General features: G+C 38.1%; 2 protein-coding genes across 2 annotated transcripts; both read right to left on the bottom strand.

Annotated features, from left to right (window-relative positions):
- Nucleotides 1-2,529: 2,529 nt before the first annotated feature.
- LOC133722268 (AP2-like ethylene-responsive transcription factor AIL1) lies at nt 2,530-6,171 on the bottom strand. Its single transcript, XM_062149111.1, has 9 exons — nt 5,481-6,171; nt 4,673-5,378; nt 4,477-4,559; nt 4,285-4,293; nt 4,102-4,190; nt 3,924-3,997; nt 3,768-3,818; nt 3,600-3,676; nt 2,530-3,342 (listed from the first exon to the last, which is right to left on the bottom strand). The coding sequence occupies exons 1-9, from the start codon at nt 5,785-5,787 to the stop codon at nt 2,756-2,758; spliced, it is 1,983 nt and encodes a 660-aa protein (XP_062005095.1). The 5' UTR covers nt 5,788-6,171; the 3' UTR covers nt 2,530-2,755.
- A 3,424-nt stretch (nt 6,172-9,595) lies between these two features.
- Nucleotides 9,596-11,054, bottom strand: LOC133727469 (short-chain dehydrogenase ptmH-like). The gene has a single exon (XM_062155049.1). The coding sequence runs from the start codon at nt 10,954-10,956 to the stop codon at nt 10,111-10,113; it is 846 nt and encodes a 281-aa protein (XP_062011033.1). The 5' UTR covers nt 10,957-11,054; the 3' UTR covers nt 9,596-10,110.
- Between the last annotated feature and the right edge of the window lie 12,773 nt (nt 11,055-23,827).

Below are 23,827 nucleotides of genomic sequence, written 5' to 3'. Positions count from 1 at the left end.
TCGGGCTAGGGGCTGCTGGGGCAGTAGGCACGCAGGTAGGCAGAAAGTTGCAGGCAAGTGCTTGCGGCAGATTTCGGTGAGAAGAACTGTCGGGTTTTTTTGTTTTTGTTTTTGTGGTTAGAACTCGTGCTGATAACGTGTTTAAGTAAAATAGATTCGAGAGAGATTGATGAGAGAATTGTGTATATCATTATTGAGAATAGGAGCCCTATATATAGGGATTACAAAGTACATGTTCTAATGTTACAAGGAAAACTAATCCGAGTAGGACTAGAAATTCTAGAACATTCTCTCCTATTACAACTATGAAACTAATCCTAGTTTGATAAGGCACACTAAGTCGATTTTCCTTCAACATTGATCAAATTTTCACTTCAAGTCATCATTTTCACTTGGTCTAGTCTAATACTAGTAGCCAATTTTCATTTCAAGTCATTTCGCCACATATAAAAAACCATGAAAAAGAATTCCAAAGACGCTCCTCCATTGCCGTACACCTTTCTGTAAATAAGGACTACAATTATTCCTCCACTTTTGCAATCTTTAATTTCCACGTCCAGTTGTTCATTCCATTCCTTTTGACCCTGCATGCTATTCTCTCTTTATGTTCTTTTTCCCTATTTGTTTTAGATCAGCTAGCTGTATCTATCTGTTTATTTTTCCTCTTCGTTCTCATGCATGCCTGTTCTTTTCTCTCTACTTGTTTCTTTCTCTTGCTGATATTGATTTTGAGCCCACTTTTCTCGAGCAGTACTCCTACTCCCTTTTACCCTTTAAGAATATATGAACTAAGATGCTTCCCCTAGATCAAAAGCCATCGATCACAATCCAAAATTCCAAATGATCGTATCATTAATTTCACAAGGAGAGTTTACCTTTTTCCAGTTTTCTGCACAAGAAATAAAGCAGTTTTCTTTTTCATGTCAAAATAGGCGTGCCCTTATTATGGGTTGTTAAGATCTTACTTTTAAGATCCTTTCATAAGTTCATTGTCATCCAACTCACCGACGTGAAATCTAATCGACTGATATTGAATTGAAATGACTTTTAAACAGCAACAATCTACCCTAATCACTACATTCTTAATTTGTTTCCTTTTCTTTTTCAGGCAAAAATTTTAATCCATCTCGCAAGAAAAATAGAAAGATTAATGATTGCTTTGATGCTAACAACAATGACTATAGCTGCAATCTAGAGAGCTATGGATTTGTATCTCGATTCAGTGGTATCAGTAATGTTGAGTATTGCTATACAAAAAAGATTTTTGGCATCTTCACTCATTTTTTGAAGAGCTTTGAGATTATTACTCTAAATTCATATATAAGTTGTCTATGGAGTAAGATTTTAACGAGGCCACTTTTATTGTCTTCGCCACCATTTTCTTTTGCTTTGCAAGGTCGACCGTTTGGTTGAGGCACCATCTTTAGCTATTTTGTGTTGGTTTGCGGAGCCAACTTTCTTCGTTTGTATTAGTTTCAGGCAGCGGACCTAGTTAGTGGGTTTTAACTTTTATTTAGACACTATCTAGAGGATGGAGTATACTTTTACTCCCGTTGTATACTACCTATTTTGTACTTTTATTTATCTCGTCATCAATACAATTGATACTTTTTACTATAAAAAAAAAAAAAAAAGTTGTGTATGTGTCATACATATTATGCTGCCCAATTCAAGTGACAGATGATTTATCTTGTAGTACATTGATAAAGTGATCATCTAACATAGAATTGTCACAAATAAGAGTGTTACTCTAACAGCTTTAGCACGATAAGAAAATATAGATAATATAAATTTTTCTTTTTAATTACAAAATGACTGAGAAAATACAACTAGTTTTTGAGTTCGCACACTTATAAATAAAAGACTAATGTCACTACCAAATAGTAATAGGTAAATAAATCAGAACTTGAGCTACCGACTTCGAAAGAGACTTGAAATTGTTAGAAATGTTATTCAATGCAAGCAAATCCAGTTCTACCGTTTTGCCATTTACTTCAAACCAAAGTAACCACTTCAAATGTGAACCTAGCTATCAGAAAAGGATGGCATGATTATGGTGAATGATAACTCATTATTCACACGAAGTGACAACTGCTACCACCACACGTACGTGTGAAGATATTTGGGATTCATTGTTATGGACCTATGGTAGCCAACAATCGGACATGGGATTGCTTTTTATGCCGGCATGATTTGGTTTCACAGTGCACAAGTGTGAGTGGGATTAGAAAGAAACAACTTTAAGGTTTTCCAACAAGAGGGAATTTGATCAATTCCAGAATACCAGACAAACTCCCCGTACTAATTGTCCATTGTAATCATTAACAGACCCCTAAAGTTTTGATCTTGGAAATCCATATTCCACCTTCAACCCTCTTTTCTTTGAATTATAGCAAGGAATCTCTAATCTCTGTTACCTTTGAAGAAAGCTCAGGCAAAAAGGAGATCAAGTAATGATGGTGTCAAAACCTAAAGCAAGAAAAACAGAAACTGAGCTGGTCCTGTACTTACACAAAGCAATAAAGCTGGTAGCAAATTATGAATGCCATACCAAATAAAAATCCTAAATTAGCTTCAAAATCTTATCCTCTTCAATGCTTTCGTTCCCTTCCTCAAATTTCTTTCAAGATTTTGATTAGACAAGATAGGCTAAAATTAAACATTGATTAGTGGAGTTTTCTTTCACATTGTTCACAAAAGGTCTTCAAGACCATCATTAAAAACTACATGAACTCTTGAAACTCCTACTAGCCGATCAAGCATCAGTCCAGGCAGCAAAAATCGGCATGTGAGGGAGGGATAGACCTGGCCTGGATTGGACTGCTGGGATCCAAGAACTGACCGTATTATTAGTACTGGAACTTGAGAAGAACTTAGAAGCAGTTGGAGGCATTCCAAAGAAACTTGGTTGGCTTGACTTGTCAGGGCTGCCTTCTCTTGAGCTGCTCAAGCTTGTCACCAACGAAGAGGTGTTAGACAAGTGAGTAGTAGTCCCCATTGTTGCGGATTCTTCTGCTCGATGATCTGCTTGAATCACATTTTGATGATCAACTACTTGCTGGGAAGACTGAAAGAGCTGCATCATTTTCCATTCCTCAACTTCATTGGTGTCCTTAACTGCGACAGTAATGCTTTGTTCACCATTGCTGATTTGGTTAGTAGCCTCATCACTTGGTCGAGGCAGTGCCTTGTTTCGCTTGGCATTGTCTCCAGCAAGAAGGGTATTGCTTGCCATGATTCGATCCACATCGTACCTTGTTATGTCAAAGTTGGTCACAGCATTCAGTCCTCGAAATTTTATGGCCGCAATGTCATAAGCCTCAGCAGCTTCCTCTTGTGTGCCTAAAATTACAGATTAAAGATAACTATTTAGCATTTGGAGTAAAAACTCGGGAAAAGCGGGCAGTAAATGTAAATTAACCTTTGTTCCGAGACACATTGACCAATAAAGGGTACAAACATTTCAGAGAGATGAGAGCACCTCAAAGAATCGCTTTTTACCCTCATAAACCACACACTTCAATTTATTGGCTACAATGTAATAGTAATAATAACATGGTTTTCAGTCTTTTATAAAGTCAAGTTCTAAAGTGACTCACTGAATGTCCCAAGGTAAAGATCCTTATTCCCAGCAACCCTTCCAATCCGAGCTTGCCATCTTCCATGTTGATGATGTCTGCTACACAGATAAACACAGTTAGAGATTTTAGATATTTATTATGTTTTCTTTGAGACATTTAAAATTTCATATGAGTAGCTTTTAAGACCTTGTCACTCCTCTGTACATTGATGCCCCCCTTGAGAATCCACTGCTTTTCCTGTAGAATATATTTAGATTATAAGTCAAACTAGAAATATACACCATTACTCCACTAATCAGTTAGCAGCATCAACAAAAGGAAATATTTCACTTTCACATTTACCTTCTTAAGTGAGCAACATATTCTTGTCTACTCATGTTCTTCATTTCCTCGAGCTCTTTTTGGTAATTTTCCAACTGCCAAATCAGCATCACAGTTGTATTAAGTAACCAAACAAAGATATATAGGCCTAGTCCTGTTAACGGATTGAGAATCATTCAAAAGAGAACAGAATTATTACTGGGAAATTGATGTGAGTAGATGGTCCCCAATACTTAAGAGCTGCTAGATCATAGGCTCTTGCAGCTTTTTGTTCCATATCATAACCTCCTAACAAATACAAATCTTGGAATGATTAGATAAAAATAACAATATTGTAGGACAGTTTTAAAATGATTAACCAGATTGAAAATAAATGGCTTACCCAGGTAAACTAAGATTCATCATTTGATTGGCATCCACAACCAAGCAAGTAAAACCCCAAACAATCAGGCAAAAAATCAGTAACATATAGTAATGGGCAGGTCAAAAAGCAAAATGAGACCAAGAAAAATGCACATCCATTCAAACTAAAACATCATTTTGAATTTGAATATAGCTAGATTGCTCCACCAACCTTGTCTTCCTTTCCTGCTCTGACCTTCTTTCTTGCAACTGTTGTCCCATAAATGAGCTTCATATCTACCAGTCCATCTATGCCTGCTTATCAAAATCCATAAACCAAAATCAGAACACTGAAGAAACAGAGAAAACCGAGTTTGCTAATTAAGAGCTTCGTACTTGGATAGTGTAAAAAACAGTGAAGGACTAACCTTGTGACTCCTCTATACTGAGAAGTTCTCTGCCCAAATGTATCCAGAGACTTCCTATGAACAATTTGCTTTTGCTCCACTTTTTCAGGCCCTCTTTTCTTGGAAGAATCCATGGCGACTACACAATCCGTATTAGTAGTCAAAGTGGGTGAGATTTGCTGTGAACCAGTAACACAGCTTGATTGAGAGCCAGGGCTCATTGACAAGCTCAAACACTGTAAATCCCCGTAAGGCATTGACCCAATAGACCCTGCAGATTCGGCACCATTGTCACCCATGCACCCAATCATGTTCTGCTCCAACACCCCTTGATTATTATTAGCTGAGAAATTTCTGGGAACCCAGTTCTTCATATCAGAAATGCTGTGATTAAGTGACCCCAAACTTGGGTTTTGGACATTGTTGTAATGCTCAATCTGGGCTTGCTGCTTCTGATGATCCTCAAACATCATTTCATGGGTTTTTAGGCCAGAGTAGTAGGATGAGAAATGTTGCTGTTGGGACTCATGTTCTTGGTTGAGCAAGTTTTGGCTGTTGTTGTTTGGCTCATGGTGATGATGATGGGTTGGGATTTGTTGGTAAAACATGCTGTCTAAGCTTAGAGCTTCTCTGTCATTGTTGTCATAGTGGTTATGGGTCCCCATGGTTGCACCACCAAAGAAGTCCTCTAGTTTTGGAGTTGAACTTGAACTACTAGTTCCCATTCCTTGATATAAAATATAAAAAAAGTCAAGAACTTTACCAAAACCTACAAAGAAATTAAGACAATGTAGAAGTGGAAGTAGCTAGAAGTTTGATTTGAGCTAACCTTGAGGATGATGAGACCTGTTGAGAGCTTCCATTATGCAAAGAGAACCATCAGACTTTATTGGCATCATGGGCAAAGCAGAGTACAAGCCAGTGTGATCTCCTTGATCAACTCCATAGTATATTCCATAGTTAAAGTGAGGTGGGGAGTTGAAAAAGGCATTTGGAATAGAAGGAGAAGAGGTCTGAGAAATTTGGTGGTGAGGGTCTGAAGGAGGAGGAGGAACATCCATTTTCATATTAGGGGAGAGAGAAAAATCCAACCAGTTATTGCTACTGTTGGTGTTATCATTACTCATGGATTTCATGGCCTCTCAAGGTTTGGAGTAGAAGCAGAGATATTGTTGGGGTTGAGACACTCACTCAATCATTGGGGTACATATAAGCTAATCATAATACTCTCAACATTTCCTTGCATTGTTTTGGTACTACTGGTTTTGCTTTCTTTGCTTGCTCTCTCCTCTCCCTTCTCTCTCTATGTTTGAAACTGGGTTTTTTGTTTGCTAGCTGCAGAAGTACTGATTGGTCCAAGTCTAATACTCATCCAAAACAAATCCCAACTCCTGCAACTGAATCTATGCTAGCTTCTCTCCCTGAAAAGATATATATTTAAAGAGAACAATACAAGTTCCTTTAAACTAACAAAAAGAATGAGTTGTTCCAGGCAAGCAATGCTGGGTATCGTTCCCTCATTCTATAGGCATCTCTGTGATGTGAGAAAGTCCTTTTCTTTTTACCTTTAATTTTTGCTTTTTTTTATTATTGGTATTATTATTTCTTTTTTCTTCTATCACAGGGATTGAGACCTCATTTTCTCATGTGGGTAAACACTGCAGATTCAATAGTGGTGCCTAGAAAAACCCAGCAGTCACTCACTAGTCACAAGTCACAAGTCACAACCAAAACCAGTAATTTTTTTTTTTTTTTTTCAGAATTTATTGACTAATTGGTTTAGTGGGTGAAGCATTATTAATGGTACTGGGTTCTCGTTTAAATGGTTTCTCAGGCTTTTGAATTTTCAGGTTTCACGGGCAAGACAAACTGTCCCTCACTCCCTCCAGTCACTTCATCACAGTATAAGATAACAGTAGGCTGCTGCCTCTGCTCTGCTTTGCTTTGCTTCTGTAGTAGTACTGGACCTACTTGTACTACTAACACTGCTCCATAGCTAAGATAGGGTAGCCTACTACAAGATTTACAGGGTATCTCCTATCTAGTATTAGATTTGATGTATATCCAACCAATATATGGCCTTGGAGTGTAACACAATGCTCTAACGACGCCGTCTTGAGCAGACTACTTTGACTGACTGGGTTGGCTTGGCTTGGCCTTCAAGTACCCTCTGATCTTTTTCTTGGCAAACTTTCACATTGTTCACAAGGTCAATGCATTTTTCTCCGTGAGCTAGCTATAGACAGATGGGGGGAGATTCCATTTTCAATGAATTCTTTTTCTTGGAAGAAGAAACAAAATTTCGGGACATTTTTCTATGACGGTCCAAGAGAAATCTCATCCTAAATATCATTGGATTCTGATCATTTCAAGGCTTTTTTGTTTTTTTTTTTGAAGGGGGCTTTTTTGTTTTTTTTTTTTTGGTTTGAAGAGTTACTACAAAAGAAACTAAATGGATTTATTTCTCCAAGTCGGCATTCATCACTCCGGTGCTTCAAAATATAACAAATATTAATTTTCAAATGAACTTGAACAAACTCATATAGTGCGACCCCTAATCCACTAATCGTGAAATTTTTAGTTGACATATGTTCTACCGTGTGAATAATAATTAATTTAAAAATAAAATTAATAAGTTAAAAAACTTAAGTTCATGAGAAAACAACGTATATTTGCTTTTTTATTTTATTTTTTGTTAACATTAAAAGAAATCGAGAACTAAGATACAAACAGGAGAGGTTGACATGACCTTACCACCTTGAAAAGAAAATGACCAATATTGAAGAACAATAAAGATCATACTAACACAAGAAATTTGTTTGACAACATAATAGCTGACTCCCAAAAAAAAACAAAAAAAGGAAGGAACAAAATGGCATATATCGATATATGTATGGGGCAGCCCTAGCTTTTCCATCATACGGACAAAAGCAATCTTCATACTACAGTGATGCCACAATACAACGCCAAGAACCAAAGTGGTGTTTTTTACATATAAATGCCTACTACGACTCGTCATCAAGCTCTGGAGACAAAGAATTAAACCTGGAATTACTGATGAGCAAGACACAGTACAATATATATATATATATATATATATATATATATATATATATATATTAATGTTTGCTTTATATATCTAGGCCCTTGTTCATGACTTGTTCTAAGGCTTCTAGCTAGTCAGCATCAAGATGAAAAGGAAGAGGTACGTGGGTCACTGTAATTAAGAGCTAATCAGAGGTCATCTCCTTCCTTCTAATAAAGGGCCATGAACTTAATTAGTTATTAGCTTATTGGTTGATTAATCCTCTAGATTAATGGATGCATGCACTAGTTGATTAATCCTCTAGATTAATGGATGCATGCACTAATTAAATAAAGAGCGTTAAGGGAGAGCTTTGATCAAAGTTGATATTCTTGGAATGATGAACCAAGAACCCTTTGGGAACATTCTTTTCTGGGAAATGCATTTTATATCTTTCTAATCATTATGTAGTTCTTATAAAACTCAGAGAACAATGCGAATCCAACTTTGGTCGCTTGTAACTTTTTCAGTCCAATTCGAAAGCTACTGAATCAACATCTAAGGAGCAGTGAGATTACTTCCTTAGAGCAAATTCACCCGTTGGATTACCGAATCACCTACTATTCACTATTTTTTAGTGTATATTTTCATTATCTGGGTCACGAAATACAGTGTGCCCGTGACACAGGGCACGAAATACACTGTACTCGTGACCCTGAGGGTAAAATAACACATAAAAAAACAGTGAATAGTATGTGACCTGGTGACCCACGGGTGAACTTACTCTTAGATAAAATAGAGTTGTAATGACTAGTGTATAATGATCCCTTTTGTATATATTGTTCATTATTGTAAACATTGTTAAATTAATTGATAAAAGTTTTCAAACTCTCATAGGTTTTAATATTACCCACCTTGCAAATCCAAAAATTTTACTTAATATATTACTTCAATATTTTGAGCTTATATCGAGGATGACATATATGTTTTGAAACGTTTATATTCACGAATATCAATTATTTGACCTCTTATACTTTAATTTCTGAAATTAAACTTAAATCAATCAACCTCTAAAAAGAAAATTAACCAGCCATTCAAATAGGGATTTCCCCTTTTAATCATATTAATCTTGCATGGGAATTTGCATGGCCAAGTTCGTGGAGACAGATTGTCAAGACGCCATGATTTGGTTTCAAAAGAGAGTGGTGAGTTTTGGGAGTGAAATATGACCAAGGACAGAAGGATATATAATGGAGGAACAGAGATAGCCTCCTTTTGATTGAAGTAATGATGAGCAAATGCATTATTTCATACCCACCATAGCACTAGAGGCCAATGAAATTTTCTACAAATGGTGCATGGCCAAGCAAAAGAGCATTGTGCTTCCTAAGCAAATTGGTTTTGCTTTCCTCTTTTCCTTTTTGATTCTTACCAAATACCCTTTTGGTGGGAAGCTGATGGGAAAGGGTTGGTGGCGCCTCTTTTCTCTGCATTGTCTGCTTTTAATTAGGGCATGGAGGTAGCCCCATAATTAGCAATTTGTGGGGTTTTCCTCCATAAGAAATTAAAGTTTAGCAATTTGAGTTAGCTTGGGCACTAATTAACAGTCTTTTCCATACCAGCAGCATTAAGGTAAGGACATACCTCTTTTTGAAGCTCTTACTGAAGCGCGACATGAATACACTACATCAATTGAAAGCTTAAAATGATATAATTGAATGAGTTTATGAAGATTATGATAGGGGTGCGGCTATTGCCACCCTACCATCTACTCTCTTCACCCTACATAAAAAAATATTCCAATACTAACCTTGTGATTAAGAAATTTTATAAAATAAAAACAAAATATAAAACTCAAGAGCATTTGTAATGTACTGGCCACTACACCTCTGGCCACTACACCTCCCGTTGTGCAGCCCATATTACTAGCTGCCTCCGCCTTTAACGTACAACTCACATGCCATTGCACTCTACTTGTATTTTTTTTTTCCTTGGCTCCATGACTTCATCGATCCGATGTTCAATGAGCTCTTGATTTAATGGAATTCCTTCCCATCCTCGAATTTTTTCTCTTTGCCTTTCAATCTCAGTTCACTTTGATTTTGTTTTTCATCAGGCCTTTTGTGCATCTTGATTAACTCCAACTCAGGTCATCAACAAAGTGCATGTGCTCTATGATGAACCGACTAACAATATTAGAAGAAGGAGTGGAGAGAGAGAGAGAGAGACATAGAAAGAAAGAGACCAGGATATTTGTGCAATGCTGCAAATATGGATTGGTATATGATCTACTGTTGGAGAAGCGTTGACATAATTTTAATGTTTAAGAGCATTGATCCGTCTACATGAGGTTCTGACTTGGGAAAACAAAAAAGTTACGTATAACTATGGCGGTTTTAAGCCCTGAAAGCTATTATTACATAAAACCTTAGGCTCACAACTTCTTGTTTAAGTTGAAACGAGTTGAAAGGAAAAGATCTCTCACCCAAAGTGGAGAGCAAGAAAGCACAGCAAACAAACCAGTCATGTGACCAAAACTAATTACCCTTGGTGGTTTAGGACCCAAAACCTTCTGTGCCACATGCTTAGCAAACACACTAGCCTCAGTTGCTTTAACTCCTTGAGAAGCCGCAGCTCTCTCTGCAATTGCCTCCTTGAAATCCTTGTAGAGTTTCCAATCATGATTCGCCAATCTACCAACATTAGCACTCCCAAAATTCGACCTTACCGCCCCAGGCATTACAAGCACCACATCAATCCCAAATGGCTTCAGTTCCACCCTCAAAGTGTTTGACACGGCATGAACATATGCCTTGCTTGCACAATATGACCCTGCCCAAGGGGTCGGCACTTTGCCCACTATGCTCCCAATATTTACAATGCTGCCACTGCGCCGTGACGCCATGTGTGGCACAACTTGCTGGACCAACCTCAATTGTCCCAACGTGTTAATTTCCCAGGCCCTTCTAATAGTCTCTAGCGGAAGCTCAGCTAGAGGACCGGTGCTTCCAATCCCGGCATTGTTGATCACTACATCGATGCGACCGCACTTGGATATAATAGTGTTGACGGCCGATTCCACGCTTTGATCCGAGGACACATCGAGCTCGAGCTTGTCAATGTCATAACTATCCAAAGACTTGAGGTCAATGTCGTCCATGCGTTGGGCGATGTCACTTGCAAAGACCTTGCATTTGTGCTCAGCAAAAGCTTTGCAGTACTCGTAGCCGATCCCGCCTCTGGCACAACCTGTGACTAGAACAACCTTAGAGTCACTCATTTTTTTTTCGACAAACCTCAACGGAACAACTAAAAAACACGATGATCGGCTTGCATGTATAGCTTATGCAGGAATGACAGTATATAGAGGGACCATGTTAGTTCCGCCAAGACGTTAAATTTCTTGTTAATCATAGTTTTATTTATATATCTAGATCCAAGGATATGCTTGAGGGCATATGCTGTTTTAATTGACGATTGGCCGGCTATGCTTGGGTGTGTTTGGAATACATGCAGTCATGGACGGATTTAGGGGGTTCAAGTCTAGGCAGCTGCCTAAGCTAGAAACTTAAGATAAGTTATGGAAATCTTTTTGGTTTTTTTTTTTTTTTTTTTTTTCTGAATAAAGGATTGGTGCGGTTGCTCTCAAGTCTTGATTAATGAAACTGTCGAATACAAGGGGGGACATTAAGCCTAAACCCCTGAGTATAATAAGCATTTAGAGAACGTTTTGAAATACTATCATGAGTCTCTACCAAATAATTGTATTTAACAAGACACCAATTAGCAAAGAGAGCTTGACTGGTAACTCTATTTGCTTTGACATAGTGGTGACATAACGGAAAGATAACTCGATATGTAACCCGATTACAACGTAGCATAATTACCATACATATAGTTTTCCCACTGTATTGCCGCCGAAAGATAAATCCGACGACATTTAACTTCACCCTGCCACTAAGCGGTAACGACTATTTGACGAAGTAAAGAACTCACTGCCTACCTAGAGCAGACAAGGCACGTTGAGTGTACACACAGGCACAAAGCCCGACTAGCCCTACAAAAACTATGCAGGAACTTATTGCTTGCCAAAAGCGCAATTGAACCAAAACATAAGAAACAACTACCATAATAAAGCAACATAAAAGTAAACCAGAGCCCAATTAAGCCCAAGCAACAATGGAGTCAAATGAGCCAATAACCAAGCCCACAAACCAACAGCCAAACCTACCACCATTGCAAACCCGATCCAGTCGCACCACCACCAGCCCACCGTCGCCCTTGACGGAAAATCTCTGTCACCGCACCATCGACGCTCCACCCACCACGATCTCCACCCATCAGCCTCTCTTCTGCCATCCAAGTAAAATCTGGATCGCGTGTTCAATCATCCACCAAACAAAAGGAACCAGGAACACAGCCCTTTCGTCGCTGCACCACCACCCCGCACCTGCCAATCCAACCATCATCCATCACCACTCCCATCATATTGAATCAGCAACCCCAACCGGATCAACCCGACCCCTCCACCAAACGAACCACCACCACTTACCGCTAGTCATTGTCAACACCCCTGCCACCAGACTTCTAACAGCAAACATACTCGCAGTGGCGGAGCCAGAATTTGATCTCAAGTGGGGCACTCGGATATTTTGAAAAAAAAAAACATTTGAAACATAAACTATATACCAAAATTTTAATTGGGGCACTCGGATGTTTTGAAAAAAAAAAAAAACATTTGAAACATAAATTATATACCAAATAAAAAGTATGAAACAAATGTTCCAGACCAAAAAAAAGAAAAAGAAAAAGAAAAACTCAAAATTTTAATAAACATTAAAATATTAGAATAAGATTCCAGTAAAATTTTTTTTTTTTAAATTACATAATTTTTTTTTTGGATCAATAATTACATATTTTATTAATCAAATATTTTTAAATTTTAGAAAACTTTTCATGATGGGATATAAATTATCTTTGACTTTTAAAATTAAAAAGAAGTATAGTGTTACTTACAAACAAATAAAAAGTATGAAACAAATGTTCCAGACCAAAAAAAAAGAAAAAAGAAAAAAAAAACCCAATACGGTCAATGTTGACAACATGATTCGAACTTGGGATCAGCCATATAAAATAATCAACTCTAACTGCTACGCCATATAGGCTGGTAGTAACATAACGAAACTCTTAGCTACTTATAGGATTGTTAAGTACCAAAATTTAAAAAAAAAATTGAAAAACCCAGTGGGGCACGGGACGCACTGGGCCCCAACGTGGCTCCGCCCCCTGCATACTCGCACGTCGAAGAGGGACGGCGAGAGAAGAGGCCACCAGTCTGACGACAACGCCTCAGAGACGTGCCGCCGGACGAGCACGAGGCAAATTGGAGAAAACTCTAGCGCGTGCAGCGCGTTCTAAGGCAGAAGAAAAAAAAAATCTTTTTGGTCTCAGGGTATGCAGAATTATTTTCTAAAGGAGAGAGCAAGAGGGTTGGGGACGATGCCCTGCACGTTCTTTCTGTTTCTTCTCTCTAATAAAGACGCCGCCTGGTAGTTTGAAATCTTTAATTATGGCTAAGAGTCATAACTAGATTTAAATACAATTAAATATAAATAACACTGGAGAGTCATAACAATATTTAAATATAATTAAATATAAATAACACTAGAAACTGTTCACACCCGATGAGTGTGGAGAAGTGGGTGGTTACCAGTCTAGAAGTGGGTAATTAGTTTTTGAAAATAATAAAGTTTTTTATTAATTATTTATTTAAGTTTTGACTTTTTTATATCTGACAATTAAAAAGATATATAAAGTTATTTAATATTTTAGGGGTATATGTTTCTTCTCTCCAATAAAGACGCCGCCTGGTAGTTTGAAATCTTTGATTAGGGCTAAGAGTCATAACTAGATTTAAATACAATTAAATATAAATAACACTAGAGAGTCATAACTTGATTTAAATACAATTAAATATAAATAACACTAGAAACTGTTCACACCCTATGGGTGTGGAGAAGTGGGTGATCACCAGTCTAGAAGAAGGTAATTAGTTAATGAAAATAATAAATTTTCTTATTAATTAGGGAAAATTTCGCAAACAGTACACCAAGTAAAGGCCACTAATAATTCTTATACATAAAGTTGCAAACCAAACATTTCGATACACGAAATCTGAAACTCGACCTAGTATCAGTACACGACGTCAATTTTTGACACCAAAATGTCCATTATGCCCTCAGTTCTTTTTTTTTTTTAATAAATTTTTTTTTCTGTTATTTTTTTTCCTTCGTTTTTTCTGTTTTTTTTTTCTTCCTTCGTTTTTATCTCTTTCTTTCTTTTCACATGACTAAATATTGGCTGAGTAACAAATATAAGCTGTAGGACCATAAATCTCACCAATTGGAGGGCAAGGGCGGCGTTGGAAGCGAGGGAGTGAGCTCAGAAGAAGGAAGAAGAAAGAGATAAAAAAGAAGGAAAAAAAAATAACAAAAAAAAAATAACAGAAAAAAAAATTTATTAAAAAAAAAAAGAACTGAGGGCATAATGAACATTTTGGTGTCAAAAATTGACGTCGTGCGAAAATAGGGAAAATAATTATTTATTTAAGTTTTGACTTTTTTTTATCTCTGACAATTAGAAAGATATTAAATAACTTTAATATTTTAGAGGTATAAAAGTAAAAAATTACAATTACGGTGAGCAAGCCCTCTTCTCTTAAATATAGTATAGATGATACTTGTCAAATATCAAGGTTTTAAATTTCTCCGAAACTGCCGAAATTTCCGTCGAAATTTCCATAATTTTGAAGTACCGAAACGAAATTCATATGCTATATCATTTCCGTCAGAAGTTTCCCGAAATTTTCCGTACATTTCCATGAAATTCTTAATTTCCGAGATATCTACACACACAATATATATTTAAAAATTCACACCGAAATTTTGTCCGAAATTTCACTAAAATTTCTGTTAAATTTTTTTGTCACCTACAATGAATTTTTACTTCACACTTTTATAGAGAAAATATGAAATTTTGATTTTTTTTTTTTTTTTGCAATCAAGTTGAATACAACAAAAAACCTTTTTGTTTTTATCTGCTACAAAGTTGAATGCTCCAACCATAACATGATTTCCTTTTTGCTTCGTCTCAAATATTGTATGCTTCATACACTGTAACATCATATTAGGTAATTCCACAATATCCGATATATGGATTGCATGTGGAAAGGGAACAACACGTACACATACAATAACCATGTGATGAAGTACGAAAATCATTTCCAAAATTCATGTACTTGGGAGCAGTATTGTATGATACTAAATGAAAGCAGTTCAACCAGCTAGATCGAACCACATCGTAGTAGCTTTTATATTCCTTTTGTTGTACTCATTCATTTTCATTCACGAGGTTTTGGTTTTACGTGCCCCGCCCCACCCCCTTGTAATTTTCTAATTATTAAAAAAAGTAAATCATATTTACATTATCAATATACAACACATTATCAATACACATAGATAAAAACACTAGTTTAGCAATCTCGTCCATATAAAATATCATAATTCTATTATAAATGTACAATTTTAGAGATGTTACATTGTAAATAGGTTTATTATAGGTTAGTTTAGTCTATGTAAAAGTTTCATTCAAAAATATCATTTTATAAATGCAATTAATTTGATTTCTTTATTTTTAACCGAAATTTCCACCGAAATCGAAACTTTCTCCGAAATTTTCTTAAATTTGAAGTACCGAAATCGAAACCGAAACCGAAATTTGAAACCTTGTCAAAGATATAACATAGCACTCGTGGCATCAACATCACTATTCTACACTAGGTTTAGAGAATTGCGTATTTCTTTAAATATATATTTTTTTTACTTTTTTTTCTTTTTAATATAACATAATATTTATACTTTTATAAACTACAAACTATACTTTTTTTTTTATTTTATATATATATTTTTTTATACTTTATTTTTAAAAGAGGATCAAAGGGTTTCACTCCTGCCCCCATGGTGACTCGAACCCATGACTTCGTACATATGTAGTGGGTGCTCTAACCACTGAGCTAACATCACTTCGTCCTACAAACTATACTTCTCTCTTCGCCCCATTATAATTTTTCTTTTTATTTTTTTGTTTTTCATAAATTTGCTTTAGTAAGTGTCTAAGTGATAACTAATTTGCGCTTCAATTTTCATGTATGTAATTGCTACATTTTTAAGAGTTTATAAGTCCAATTAAAATATAAGAAAATTTTCTTTGAAAACCAATTAAAAAGAAGAGATCGCCTGTCAAGGGTTCAAGATAGCGGACAATAGTTGGAGATTCATAGCCAACATAGATGCTCATTCGTCGTTGTGGACCCATCTTAGTACGTTGTGGCGGCGTAATAGGCACATAAATGGCACACCCAAAAATGGGTAAATGCGAAATATCAGGCTCGTACCCAGTCACTAGCTGTAATGCAGAGTAAGATTGGGTTGCAGTGGGTCGTAGACGAATTAGCGTTGCTGCATGCAATATTGCATATCCCCAAGCAGAAACAGGGAGATTGGTGCACATAATCAATGTCCGTGCTATCATCTGTAGTCGTTTGATAGCGGCTTCTGCGAGACCATTTTGGGTATGAACATGGGAAACTGGATGCTCTACATCAATCCCCAGTGACATGCAATAGTCATCATAAGTTTTCGATGTAAACTCTCCAGCATTATCAAGTCGAATTGACTTAATTGGATGGTCAGGGTAGTGAGCCCGTAGACGGATAATCTGGGCGAGGAGTTTAGCATAAGCAGCATTTCGAGTGGAAAACAGCGCGACATGTGACTAGCGTGTCGACGCATCAACCAATACCATAAAATATTTAAAAGGTCCGCAGGATGGTTGAATTGGTCCACAAATATCCCCTTGGATTCTCTGTAAGAACGGAATGAGTATTTTGGGATCCTTTCCGTAGGACTGTCTCGGTCCTAATTTCCCGAAGGAACAGACTTTGCAAAATGAGCGAGGGGCCTTAGAAGCAACCAATGAGGGTTTGGGTTGGGCCTGAGCGTCTGTAACGCTATTAGAAGCAAAATGTGTGACTACATTACCCATCATGGCGTTGGAACCATGGAAAGTGGCATCCATAGCGTCTTGACCATGGGGAGAATCATCCATGGCGTCATGACCATGGGGAGGAGCATCCATGGCGTCGTGGCCATGGTTGGCGCCATTTATGGCGTTGTCACAAGGGACTTGGGTGGCCCTATGGCGGCCTAGGACAGCTGCAGCGCCAGATGCTGCGGTGGCTGCTGTCTTACTAAGTCTGGGAATCAATTTTCGATTCTTGCTTCGTCTCACTTTAAAGAATGGATGTCCGTGTGAAGTCTTTAGTATACGGAGCATCATATCACGACCAGGATGTCCTAGTCGGTCATGCCAAACCCAGTATGTGTCAGAATCCAAGAGATCTTCTCTTATGACGTTATTGGATTCAATAGGTCGAATGGTAGTGACATAAAGTCCACTAGATTGACACATAAACTTCTCTAAGATGTGCTTTCGTCCGCAGTCATTAGAGGTAATGCAAATGAATTCTTTTCCGTTCTCAGTATGTGTTTCCGCATGGAATCCGTTGGCTCTTATATCTTTAGAGCTCAATAAGGTTCGATTTGCCTTAGGAGCGTAGAGAGCTTCTGCGACTTTAATCAAGGTGCCATTAGGCAATAGGAATTGGGCCATTCCATGTCCTTGAACTAAACCTGATGGCCCAGCCATCATAGTCATAGAGGAATATGTAGGCAACATCTCTAAGAATAATTGCCTATGGCGTAGAATGGTGTGCGTAGTCGCACTATCCGCAAGACATTGTAGTTCTTTAGAATTCATTCCTAAAAGAAAAGCTCGTAATTAAACAGGAGTCATAAAGAAAAAAACTCAACTTTTATTAATAAGCCAAACAGAATTACATCATTGTTTCTTTGACCAAAGAAAATCTAATCCAATAAACTAGCTAATGCAAAACAATGGCAGTCGTCTAAGTTCTTTCGGTAATTCCAATGCAAATGTGACCAGGTGAGTAGAGAGATGTCGGTGGAGCGAGGCTCACTTAAGTACCACTTATCTCAAAACCTTCCTAGACATCACATTTACATTGAGTACGCCTACTTTGAAGAAAGATTAAACCATTGGCATCTACTACAAAAATAATATGGCAATTGCCTACATCTCTTGGAAAATAAAAAGGACTTAATCAAAATCGCCAGTTTCTTGGCCCTTGAAGTCGTCCACCCTAAGAGCAACATCATCCTCTTGATCTTCTTGCTCCATGTAGAGCGCCTCCCTTGCTTCACGATACGCCTTGTATGCGTCTGCAACATTATGGGATACTCTACATGCTTTGGTCCAATGTCCAGTTGATCCACATCGAAGACAAACATCATTATGGTCAGGCTCCCTTGATCGAGGCGCCTTTGGGGCGCGATTTGGATGACCATTGCTTTTGGTGGCGTTACCACTATGGCCGGAGGCTCCGCCTCTCTCTCTCTTCACACGTTGACCTCCACGGTTCCGTGCACGCCTCTCTTGGCGGTTTCCTTCCTCTTTAGGGTGAGAATATGGACCAGAGCGGCCAGAATTGTCCCTACTCTTAGGGTTTCACTCCTTGCATCCTCCCTTGGGGGTGCGACTATAGTTAAACTCTGGAATAGACTTGGTTCCCACGGGTCTAGCATTATAGTTCTTCATAATGATATTGTCGTGCTTCTCAGCTACGTTCATGGCGCCAATAAGCTCATGAAACCTTGTGATACGTCCTACATTCACATCAATCATATAATTCTTTGAAATCATCAGGGCAGAGACGGGGAAGGTAGGGAGAGTCTTCTCGATCAACATCATATCAGTTATGATTTTGCCACAAAACTCCATCAAAGACTTGATACGAAGAGCTTCTGAGTTATAATCAAGCATAGACTTGAAATCACAGAAGTGGAGGCTATGCCATCTCACTTCTAAATCAGGAAGCAGGGAGTCACGAACGTTGCCAAATCGCTACTCAAGTTCCACCCATAGTTTTTTGGGGTCTTTCTTATTGAGGTATTCACTTTGGAGGGCATCATTCATGTGCCTTGTCATGAGAATGATGGCTTTGGCTTCATTTGCCTCTCTCATAGCTCTATTTGCTTCAAAAGCAGCAGCTTGTTAAGGATTAAGCACGTCCTGACTTGGCTCTTGGATGGTTTCCAGAAGTCCATCAGCCTTAAGATGTTGGCGCACATCTCGGACCCACCTATGGTATCCTGCGCCAATTGTCTCCAGTGGAACAAAGTTCAACTTGTTCAGATTACTCATCCTGAAAAACAACACAAGATTAGGGTTAGTTTCGGAGCGAAAAAGGCTACCACGAAAAACTATAAAATTTCTGAGCGTAGTCACTTCGAAGAAATTAGGGATTTTCTGGGCGTAATCGCTTCCAAGAAAATCCGGTTCCAAAAGGGGTTTGGATTAAATTGAAACAACAATGTATGTGGTCGATCGTTTTTCTTCTCAACAAACTCTAAGTTTGGAGGACTCTACAAGCTCCAAGCTTGGAGTGAGCATGAACCCCCACAGTTCGGCTTTTTGGTCTCCTCTATAAAGAAGAAAGGGGGTAGAAGAAGGGAGGTTGCAAGTCCCCGATAAAAAGAAGAGAAATTGAATTAAAAACACTAAAAAAAATGGGAACTTTTAGATAGGTCGCCGGAAAATTTTGGTAGGAAAAGTCGCCGGAGGTCGCCTGAAAAATTGGTCGGAGCTGACGTGGCACTGGCTGCTGACGTGGTAGTCTTGTGCTGACGTGGGCGTTGACGCTGACATGGATCAGGTTCTGGGCTGACGTTAGTGGGCTTCAGGCTTGCTTCTGTGCTTCTGGGCCTAGGGCTGATCTCCTTCTGCTTCTGGGCCGAGTTGCTTCTGTGCTTCTGGGCTTAGGGATGATCTCCTTCTGCTTCTGGGCAGAGTTGCTTCTGTGCTGGGTTGGTCGGAGCAGATTGAAACAAGGATGGAAGGGCAGGTGGCGGTTCAAGTGCAGTAGCTTCTGGCGGCCGATTCTAGTGACTTCAGGCCGGTTCCGGGATTAAAGTTTCCGGTTCCGGCAATCTGGGATCAGGTTGAGGCTGTTGGTGGAGTATGACTGCAGGAGGCGGTGAGGAAGCCTTTGAACCGGGCAGAGGGATTTTCGTCACTTTCGGGGGCCGGTTTGGTGTTTTTCCGGCCGGTTCTGGTGGTGGTGCCGCCGGTTCTGGACTCCTGGAACTGAGAGCTTCAAGGTGGGCTGCGGAGGTTTCTTGGATTTGGAGGCTACGGATTTAGGGTTTCAGGGTTAGGGCTTCGTGCTGATAACGTGTTTTAGGGAATTGATATTTGAGAGAAAATTGTTGTGTCTTCTTATTGATAATAGGGGCCTCTTTATATAGAGGATTACAATGCATAGAATCTGAATTGTACAAGGAAAGGTAATCATACAATGAATGAATATCTCTAGATTCTTCTAATTAAACCATATTACCACTAGGTCAAGTAACCTAGAGTTTGGGCCAAACACAAAATAGAGATTTACTTGAACAGAAGTCTATTAATAATTTTGCCTTACTTGAAAAAGTTTTCTGGATCCGCCACTGCATGTAGTGCCAAACTATTGGATTTTGCATAAATGGTTAGATATTGAAGACCCTAATTCGGATTATGCATAAATGGTTATAGAATAATTCCTCGATTACGCATATATAGCTCCAATTGTATAAGGCCATTGGAGACACTTACCTAATTTTTAGGTGGCTGCTGTATTTTTATTTTATTTTTAATACTTTCCTTTTGGATTGTTTTCAATATCCCAAAGCCTTCTTAGGCACAAAGATTAATCTGCTGGGTAGCCAACAAGGCATTGCAGCTGCTCCCCTAACCATGTTTATAATTCAATAAATAACACTAAACCAACCATGCGTTCGAACGCAGGACGTGGGGGTTCCATATCTTAAACGTTCCATTTCGGAGACCCAGTGCATCCACTGAAGAACCACTTGTCGTGGTTACTACTGTAGTTAATGTGACTATGATTAATTGGTGGTTAGGCTAAAAGCCGATCAGGCATCCACAACGGCTTATGTACCCACATAAAACCTTGCCAAGTCTACATGAGAAGAGAGATTAAAAAAATCACCACTCTCCTCATATTTTAAATATGATAAATAACTGAGGAATTAGAGTTGTAATCACTCTCTTCATATTTTAAATCTCTCTAGTAAAAACCATAAATATACGTAATTGTAATATAAAGAGAAGGATGTTCACGTAAGAGACAGTTTTTAAGAGACTATGAGGGACAAGTGAATCTGACGGCTGAAAACAAATGCACAGTTTTAAGTTATTATAATTCCAGCTTTTAAATTTAATACATGTGGTTGAGATGCATTTGTCCCTCATAGTCCCTTAAAACTGCCTCTTAGGTGAGCAAGACTGCTATAAAGAGTTTGTATTATGTAGTGATTTCTACGGTGTTGATTTTGTAGTTATACCTAAAATGATAGAATACTGAATATTAAACAAAAAATCTATACCATAAACTCATATAAAGCAAATAACTTTGAACCATAAAACATAGTTAGTAATATTCGGGACTGGAATTAAACGTCAAAATACGTACGTGAATAATTTGGTGACTTTTAGTGAATAATACTTTGAAAAATTCGGCCATAAAAATATGGACCTATAAATATTATAAAACTCAATATGTATGTACTTAGAACGAAATGTAATGAAAAATACGTATATAAAAATAGGGACCTATAAATATCAATATTGTCATTTCTAGTACTTATATGAAGTTAATATGACTTCTAAAACATAAATTTTGAAGAAAAAAAATGAAGGCGAACCAAAGTTTTTATTCTTCTTCAAATATTACCATTTGCATGTACAAACCTTTAATGCATCTAAGTTATTTAATAAATTGAAAATGTAAATAATAACATTTTAAATGTTTTTTTTAATAAACATTTTAAATGTTTATGACTATTAGTTGTATAATCTTTTAATAATAAAAGCTTAAAATTAACTAATCTTAAAGTTGACGTTTTCTATTAAAAAAAAATGATTAAATTTTTTTTTCATAATTTGGCTTTTGTTTCATAAAAAAAAAATTCAGAAATAATTCGGCTTACTTACAAAAAAAAAAAAAAACGCTAACATTCTAAATCTTTGAAAATGATTTGGAAAACAGGAGTTTTCTATAAAAAATTCGTTAATTCACAAATTAATTAATGGGATAATGACTATCTACCCAATTTTAGTTCAATAAGTCCCCACTTACCCCAGTAAGAGATTAGTATGCCCATTTACCCAATTTAAAGTAAAAAGACTATTTTAGACAAAACACAATACAATCTCTCTTGTCAGACCCAGACGGCTTCTCTTTCTCCCGCTCTCTCTCTCCCCCCCCTCCCCCCTCTCTCTCTCGGCCTCTCTCTCACTGAACTCTGCGACGCTCGACCTAGGCGTCCGGCGACCCAGGCCTCCGGCGAATCAGACCGCCGGTCTCTCAACGCTGTCAATTGCAGAGCGATAGCAATCAGATCTGCAACTCAGGCCATCGGCGAATCAGACAGCTGCAATCCCTTTCTCTGACGCTTCTCGTCTCTCCTCCTTTGATCAATTCCATTTCTCTTTCTTTCTCTCAGAGATCGGAGCCCAGCCATGTCCGACGAGGAGCACCATTTCGAGTCTAAGTCAGTTTGCTCAAGAGGATATGTCTCCTTGAAGAAAGGCGCGGTGGTCGCAGCTACGGCGGTGCCAGTAGAAGAAGCTCTGAGAGTGAGAGCAGTAGGATGCCGTAAGTTACAGAAGCTCCGGCCGCGAAACTCAACTTTTTTAGGAAAGGCAGTCAAGGAGGAGCTGAGGTTGATGAGCTTCGGCGTTGAACGGTGGCGGGAGTTTCCCCGACGACAGTGGTGGAGAAGAGGCTCAATGCTCACCGTCGACATGGCTCCGATCACCAGCCACCACTCAGACTGTGACTGACTCAATCAGAGAATCAGATTGAAGAAGAAGAAAAAGGTCGATTCATTTTTAAATTAGAATAATATCTGACGCTTTCGTACAAGAGTAGTGTACATCCGCAAAAGGTGATCCGTATGATTGGCTTCTGGTTTCGTTGAGATAGCATTTAGCTTTCGTTAGCTTTTAATTTTGTGATGGATTGGATAGTGAAGAGAGAAGAGGAGCAGGAGGAAGAAGAAGAAGAAGAAGAAGAAGAAGAAGGCATGGGGTGCATGACGTGCACCGACTGTGGGTTGGGACTGATATTAGACGGCGATGGCTGAGGCGGGGACTTGATAGTAGTACCTTAAATATTTATTCCATCTTCTTTTGTTTTAATTTCTGTCAGTTTGACGTGCACAAATGTCCAAGCCCCCACTTTGTTATGATATTATTGAAAAGTATGAGAAAATATGTAGAAATGATGTTTTAATTCTAGTTACTCACTAGAATAGCATCTGTTTGGTAGATTTTATAGATTGGCGACTGCCTGTACTAATGTTTAACTGTTGTAATCGTCTTGTTGGCATTTTATTGGGGGTAATAATAAGATTATTGGGAGACAATAATAAGATTATTGGGGGGCAATAATATGACTATGGGGAAGCAATAATATGATTATTGGGGGCTAATAATATGATTATGAGGGAGCAATAATATGATTATGGGAGGGCAATAATATGATTATAGGGGGGCAATAATATGTTTACTGGGGGCCAATAATATGATTACTGGGTATTATTAGGAGGCAATAAATTCATACGCCGGAATCCGGTCAACGATTGCCGGAGACCGGGCACCGGTAGCCGGAGGCCTGCAAGGTCTCCGATGACTTCTCTCTCTAAGTGACAAAGAAGGAGAGGGCAAAAATGTCCCAAAAATAAATAAAAAGAAATAAAAAAATAATTAATTGGGTATTAGGGAAATGATCTCTTAGAGTGTTTGGGTAAGTGAGCAATCTCTTAGAGTGTTTGAGTAAGTGGGCAATTTTTATCCTAAAATTGTGTAAATGGTCATTATCCCTTAATTAATTAGGTCGTAAAATAATGCTGTATCATGATGCCAATGCAATCATGCAATGCAAAATTCTC

This window comes from Rosa rugosa, chromosome 1 (assembly GCF_958449725.1).
Source record: "Rosa rugosa chromosome 1, drRosRugo1.1, whole genome shotgun sequence".
Taxonomy (NCBI): Eukaryota; Viridiplantae; Streptophyta; class Magnoliopsida; order Rosales; family Rosaceae; genus Rosa; species Rosa rugosa.
Note: the sequence above shows the minus strand (reverse complement) of the source record. Positions and strands in the feature narration are given on the sequence as shown.